The sequence below is a fragment of the Salminus brasiliensis genome, chromosome 9 (genome assembly GCF_030463535.1).
Source record: "Salminus brasiliensis chromosome 9, fSalBra1.hap2, whole genome shotgun sequence".
In the NCBI taxonomy this organism is placed as follows: Eukaryota; Metazoa; Chordata; class Actinopteri; order Characiformes; family Bryconidae; genus Salminus; species Salminus brasiliensis.
Genome location: NC_132886.1, coordinates 13150315 through 13157870, shown reverse-complemented (window position 1 = coordinate 13157870; position 7556 = coordinate 13150315). Strand labels below are relative to the sequence as shown.

General features: G+C 41.8%; 1 protein-coding gene across 12 annotated transcripts in view; it reads left to right on the top strand.

Moving 5' to 3' along the window:
* Positions 1 to 7: 7 nt before the first annotated feature.
* Positions 8 to 7556, top strand: part of LOC140562077 (phosphatidylinositol-binding clathrin assembly protein) — a 77533-nt gene continuing 69984 nt past the window's right edge. For all 12 annotated transcript variants that reach the window (XM_072687467.1, XM_072687468.1, XM_072687470.1 and 9 more), the window contains exon 1: positions 8 to 1085. In XM_072687467.1, coding sequence (XP_072543568.1) covers positions 956 to 1085 — 130 coding nt within the window. In that variant the 5' untranslated portion in view covers positions 8 to 955. The remainder of the gene's footprint in view (positions 1086 to 7556) is intronic.

Below are 7556 nucleotides of genomic sequence, written 5' to 3'. Positions count from 1 at the left end.
TGTCTTACAGCTCGGCAGCTCACTGGTGGCATTCAGCAAAAGTAGCTAGATAGCTAACGATCGAGCCAGACAACTGACCTGGGCTGACCTGCGAGATCACTTATAGCCCATAAATGCAGCTTGTCTTGGTTGTTGAACTCTGTAGACTTCTGGCTGCCATTGCAGTGTGTGTGTGTGTGTGTGTGTAGCTATCTAGCCTAGCAGGTAGTTCGTTGCTAGTGACTTGCCAGCCGTAACTAACGCAGTGACCGAGTGCTTGGCAACCCGTCCGTTCACAGTAACTAGCTATAGCTAGCTAGCTAACGTTAACGCGGTCAGCGCTAGCCTGCTAACGAGCAAGCTGATCATCCAGCTTAGTGTGTATTTATCCAGCTAGCTCATGATGTCTATGCACTTCTGATCAGGACGCCCGTGCGAGGATCTACCAGTGTCTGAAATAATCTGTGAAAACTGATAAGCTGCCGTGGTCTACGTGGTCGTTTCCTCCAGTTGTCCTCTGCTCTGGGTTGACGGATAGCTAGCTATGTCCATTTGTAGTATTCCTATATGCTCAGATCTCAGTATTAGGACCTGTACTCGGTTTGAATGCTGTTATGGTTATATTAGCTAACAAAAGCTAAGCGAATCAGTTAGCTAGACAGTTGCAACACAAGCCATTGCGACGGTATTTGTCCTAGCTAGGTAGATAGCTAGGATAGCTAGATTATATATATATATTTTTTTTTTGTTACGAAACGTAGTTAGTGCTAGCGTTAGCTCTCAAGTCGAGCCTGTTAACGGGGACCAGTATAACCCGTGTTGGCTGCGTTTTTTTTATAAGTCGGTCACTTTAACTGACTCGAGGTCTTTTTTCTAAGTAGTTAGCTAGCTAGCTGACTGCGTTTTGGTGGGAGAGATCAGCTCAACTGAGTGCTCTGTAGTTAGTTAATTGTGGTGGCTCGAAGCCGAGGAGAAGATGTCAGGCCAGTCCATCACGGATCGGATCGCCGCGGCTCAGCACAGCATGACCGGATCCGCGATCAGCAAAGCCGTCTGCAAGGCCACAACACACGAAGTCAGCGGACCAAAAAAGAAACACCTGGACTGTGAGTAACTGAACTATCCTAGCTATCTAGCTAACTGCGTCCTCATACTGCCAGTGCCGTCAGACACGCTGACCCCTATGCCCAGGCTGCCACGAGTCCTACAGGATCTGAATGTAAAGCCATGCCCGGTTCTCAACTCTCAGGCTAGGATGCAGACTAGGGGGTCTAGTCTTGTCGATTAAAGCTCAGCTCAGCTGCACTAAGGTTTATACTATAAAGATTTTTTAAAACTATGCTTTCTTTCTGCTCTACAGTCTTCTAGTTTCTTCAATCTTCTAGTTTCTTCAATCTTTGTACAATCAGTGCTGCGTAGAAGATTTTGACACACAGAAATGTTGGAAATGGGATAAAAAGAAAAAATTGTACTATACCTTAAAATATCATCCTTGTTTCTGCTAAAAAGAAAATGTATTTTTGTATGATAAATTATTTAACTAGTCTGTTTGACAATATATATGACTATAGTAAGATCTGCTGTTCTCAAGTTGTGAGAAACGATGAGAAAAGAGACTGGTATTCCTCATACCGCCATATCAGTACCTTCACAGAGCTATAATACATCACTCAAGTCTTGGCTGTCAAACGCACTTGACTGGCACCCCCTCCAAATGTCGGGGTATCAGTTGTGAGTGAAATTTTGACCATCATGGAGAGTAATGATCCACCCTGGCTGGGGACTAGCCTCTGTTGCAGCTGCCTGCCCCGATTATGTGGAAATGGTATTTTTCCAGCTTGGTTAACTCGTAGTCCACTTTCAGTGAATTGGATGTCTTGGACATAATGAATAACATCTTAATGCCACTACAGCTTCCTAAATCTATGTTGTTGCTTTAAAACCCAGCCACTGTATCAGAAGTGTGAGAAACCGTGAAGGTCAAGGCAGGCGCACCATTCACCACACCGGTGACTCACTAATGCCTCAAACAAACACTTCCTACAATCAGAGGCTGTTGCACACTTCTGTTCTCCGGTTGACTTTCATAATACAGAACTAGAGCTTTAAAGGGAAGTGAGGGAGTGATTGACCTGTTTGGTCGGTGATGGACCAGTTGTGTTGAGAGAGAGAGAGAGATCTAACTCGAGGCACCTTGGCACGATTCGATTTGGCTTTGATTCAGGGTGCCAGGATGTGGTGATAAAGGCCTTCTTTATTTTTCGGTTTCATTTTTTCTTTTGTCTGTCTTCTCAAATAACATCAGCTTAGTTGAAGCTGACCGATGCAAATGCACTGTGCTTTAGGTCTTGTTAGGTTTATAGGCCTGCATCTGAATGTTTTCAAGATTCAAGAGTTTTATTGTCATATGCACAGCAGAAACAGACAGTTACGCTGTACAATGAAATTCTTACTTTGCTGTCCCTCCATTCACCAATAGATAAAGATAACAAAAAAGAAATTAATAAATAATAATAAAAAATATATACAAAATAAATAAAGTATAATAATATAAGTTGAAGTAAATAAAATTAAATCATCTAATAGGTTTCAAAACTACATTTCAGTAACTATTGTACTGTGTTGTCTTGGTGCAGTATGATTTCTGCAGCAAAAATAAAGAAAACATGCCTACACGGCTGTCTTATGTTAATATCATTGTTATTTTCTGTTTATTAGATAAATAAAATAAACACTCAAAGTACTTAATATGATCGCCATCTGTGAATTACATTGTTAGCACTAAGGTACTCCACGCTTGTGAGTATTATACTGTGTTCTTATTTAATTGACTTTCACGTACTATACATGCGCTGTGAGCCACCAAAACATCTCTAAACTGTCAAAGTCTGGACCCCACAATACATAGCCGGTATCAACTCTTTCTGCTGCAGTGTTTGTGCTACAGTGGCTCTCCTATAGGATCAGAACAGACGGGCTAGTCTTCGTTCCCCAGACACATCAATGAGCCCTGTGGACCTTGTCATTGGTTCATTGGTTGTCTGTCCTTCTTTGGAGCACTTTTGGTAGGTACTGACTACTACATACCGGGGGCGCCCCACAAAACCTGCCATTGTGACGATGTTCTGACCCAGGTGTCTAGCCATCACAGTTTGGCCCTTGTCAGAGTGGCTCTGATCCTCATGCTTGCCCATTTGTCCTGCTTCCAACACATCACCTTCAATGTATATCCCACCCCTTGACACACGCGTACCATTGCAACAGGAGAATCATTGTTTAATAACACACAAAACTAATTATCTATAAGCCAATGTAAGTTGTATGGATGCAGAATCACATAGAGAAGACTCACGATGCATCACCTGGTTGTAGACGCTAGTGGCTTGTCTGTTGTTTTCAATGTGGGCTAAACCGATTTCAGTTTGAATTTCCTTTTTTGGCCACCTGTTTTGTGGTCTAACAAGTCGGGTTCATTGCCCTCCTGCCTTTAGTTGTGACATATTGTGATTAAGCATGTTGTGTTAAAACTGAAGCAAGACATATCAGCGATTGAATCTACCAATGGTGTGCATTTCCTTTGGTTTGTACACATTACATTTCCTTTCACACACATTTTACTTTAGACTGAAAGACTGGCATGTAAACTAGCATGTTAAAACCTGGCTTGTTTGTGCTAATTTGGCTTTTTTTGACAGTTTTGGTCATGTTGAGTCTGCCATGTCTTTGAGTATATTGCTCAATCCGTGAGTGCAACTCCTATTAGGAAACTTGTGTTGCATAATAGTCATCGTTTTAAGTCAACAGTTGCAACAGTCTCATCTTGCTGTGCTATTTTGTTGTTTTTGCTGTAGCTTCTTGTTTCTTCAATTTACTGAGATTGAAGGCCACATTGCAGCAGCTTGTCAGAGAGTGATAGCACTAATCTCACTGTACCCTAACTATTGTATTTGTTTGGGCTATTGCTCTTATTCCTGTCCCAATGTCAGAACATGTTGCTGCTTGACCTGAATCGTATCAAGCGCCATACTGCTGATCTCATCACATTCTCGGCAGACCAACCAGTCTGTTGACTGGCTGATAAGGTCTGATTAGCTCCCGTACCTGTCAATACAGAGTGGTGAAATAAAAAATACATTTAAAGCTCTACTTCTCAGTCTTTTATTTTTTATTATTTCGAATTACCATTATTTGTGGAAACCACTCCAAGTGACCAAAACTAGATGTCTGTCTGTCTGTTGTGCTGTTTTATTTCTTTTTTTACTTATTCTACGAGAGGGCTGGTGCAACCGAACCACCCCAAGCCAGGCCAATCTGTAAAATCAAGACATTAGCACACAAAATATAAAAAAAACCATACAGAACCTTGACCACAGTATTAAGAATTGCCCTGAGCTAGGACATATGTCTGTCATTACACCCCTGCTGTATTGTTGTTCATTGACCTCGCAAGGAACATGGCTGAGTAAGTCTCAGTCACTGTAATTTAAAGTGGTAGGATGTTTGGCTTTTTTGTCACAGTGTGCTCTTGCTTTCCTGTTTAACCAAACAGCACTGAGATTTTCACTGAGTCAACAAACAGATGTTGCACTCTGACCCCTCCCGCGAAGTGAGCACGCTTGCTCCGGGTTGAGGTTGCTCTTTTCTAGGCGATTCCCTGCAACCAGTTGTTTCCTCGTCGACCGTAACCTTTACAGTTACACTGTATGCCACCAGCTGATCTCAGTGATCGGTGTGTAAATTGTCTCTGGCTCGGAGTTGGCTGATAGGAGGCAGAGTGACTGTGTGGAACATGCAGTGCTTCTGTATCTTGCATGCTCCAAGTGCCAGGATATTTATAGTGGCACTGGGCCTTTGGCTTATTTTGTACTTTGAAAAATCCCACCTCTGTAACATAAGGTGTGTGTGTGTGTGTGTGTGTGTGTGTGTGTGTGTGTGTGTGTGTGTGTGTGTATATATATATATATGTATATGTGATGTTTTGCGGCTTGTTGCTTTTCATTGCAGTTGACCTTTGCATGGGTTACTAAAATTACTAGGGCCTAAAGTGTGGTAACCAAAATTTAGTATGGCCAGAGTACTAACTATTTCTTGTGAAAATATTTGTTGTATTCCTTCAAGCAACTGTCATTTTAGTTGAACAAAACTAGGCACCTGAGAAGGTTTGACTTTATTTGCTTCTGTTCAGAGTTTAAGTACCAGAGAGATAATGCTTATAATGCTAGAGCTAGCATGGCTTTATTGCGAACTAGACTAGCCCTGATCTCACCCAGCCACCCAGCCCTGATCAGCCACCCAGAGCTGAAAGCCTCAGAAAGCATAGTTGTTCTCCCCCCAAGTGCAGGTGCTCCCAGCAATGGTAGCATCTTCTGATTAATGGGGAAAACCTAGCTAGTGAGTTGGGTTTGGGTATGATGAATTTATCAGGCTTACTACTTTATATACTGATATTTGTGATCAGTATTAGCAGGAGGGGCTATCGGTTTTGGAATAAAACATGCGGTTGCTCATTGTTGGTAAGCACTGACATTTCAGAATACACAGAAAAACACATCTAAGGGTTTTTCTTCCTGCGCCACTGTCGCCTTTGGCTTACTCAAGAGGCTCAGACCCGGATTTCTGTAAAGCTGCTTTATGACGACCATTGTCAAAAGTGCTATATAAATAAATTAGAATTGTTTCTTGCAATAACAAAATTGATCATGATAAATACCGTTATTGCTCACCCCAATTCACCTGTTTGTTCGTTTTTTTGCTAGTTGGTATTGCTCATTATTAGTAGTGTATTAAGTATTGTAGTAGTGTATATTGTATATTAAATGTATGCATCTCTGCATAAATCGGAGTGATTGAGTTCATTTAAATTGGTCTCTTAATTACAAGGCCTTTCAGAGTCTCAGCATGCTGTTCAGAGACTGCAGTGTTGAGTTGTCCGCATTCTGTTGTAGATTAATAATTACTATTTATTTAATTATTTAAAAACCTTTAACTGAAAGGAATGCATGTATATTAAACCAAAGGGAAGGCCAGACAAATTGTTCCAGCAGGTTTCAAGTCCTGTAATTGACAGTTGGGTGAATGCAGAAGTAATTGTTCACTGCCGTAGTGATTGAGTATATTTAAAAAGCAGTTTGTCTGGGTAGCATGGTTATTTAGGTGGTTGTAAAACACTGCTGACTGACAGTCAGAGCTTTTTGAAATTGACAAACTGTCTACATATTTGGCCTCAATTCAGGAAGTCAGTTTGTTTTCAAGCAAGACAACAATTCTGTCCATTTTTACCCCTGAAATGTTATGCATGCGTGTCTCTCTGTTAATGATTTCACTCCTCTATAGGCAGCTGGAGGCAATTGAGGAGACAAAGGAAGGAGAAAAAAGGAAAGAGAGAAGAGAGAGCGAGAGAGAGCGAGTGAGCGGTATAAAGAGGCAGTGATGGTGAAAGCGAGGCAGAACAGGAGATGTGGGAATGAGGTTTAGGGAATGGTTGTGGTATTCCACAGAGCTGTGCTGCTGAGCTCACTGTGCAGGAATCTCACTCCGGCCTTTTGCAAATATGCCCTCGTCATCATATTTGCTCTTGTTTTACACTGATCTTGGGCCACCTACTTACAAAAATCTTCAGCTTAAGCGTTTCGTAAGTAACCACAAAACCGATCCCAGATCAGCGAGTGCAGGCTCGCAAAATCGCCTGGCAGGATCCATATTCCCAGCTCGCAGACGCACAGTGGAGAAGGAAAGGGAGGAGGGGAGACAGAGACGGCAAACAAACCCTCAAAAGGAGGAATCTAGCTATTTTAAGCCATCTGTGGTTCCAGGGCTATTCCCAAGGCACCGAGAACACAGACGTGTATTTGGAAAAGCATTCTCTTTGGCATCCTCCCTTTTAAAAAAACCCATTGAAGCAGACGGCTGATTACAGTCAGGACACTCGCTAAATTCAAACACTTTTCCCATATGGTTGATCTGCAGGTAAGGAATCTAGTTTTTATTGTTTTTATTTATTTTATTTTCAGCACAAGAAAACAGGTCTGGGAGCTTGTATGATTGAATACCACCACACCTCTTTTTTTTTTTTTTTTTTTTTTTTTTCCCTTTCATTCTGCGTCATCCACATTTTTTTACCTGCTTGTACGATGTTCATCTGTCCTGAACAAATTCAGTGGGACTCTCCTAATTATTTCTGTTGCATATTCTGTACTCATGAAAGCCATTAAAAAACTGCATCCAAAAATGTAGTTCTGCATCATGTGATTTGGGCCAGTATACAGATTGGATGAGAGTTTCTGCAGAGTGAAAATGGTTAGTGCACCCTTCTTGTGTCATAATGGTACAAATATACTAGTAACCTTTAGACAAGCACTTGGCGGTACCACAGCAACCACTTGGCAATGCCTCAGCAACCACTTAGGGTACCGTAGCAACTGCCTTGCCACACCATAGCAACCACTTGGCAACATTATACGCACAAACTAGCAGCTACCTAGTAAACACCTGGTATACCAGAATAACCCTAGAAAGAAGCACATTCGCTCAAAAGCTTGGACATGGGAACCACTTATGCTGTGCAACCATCGTGTTTT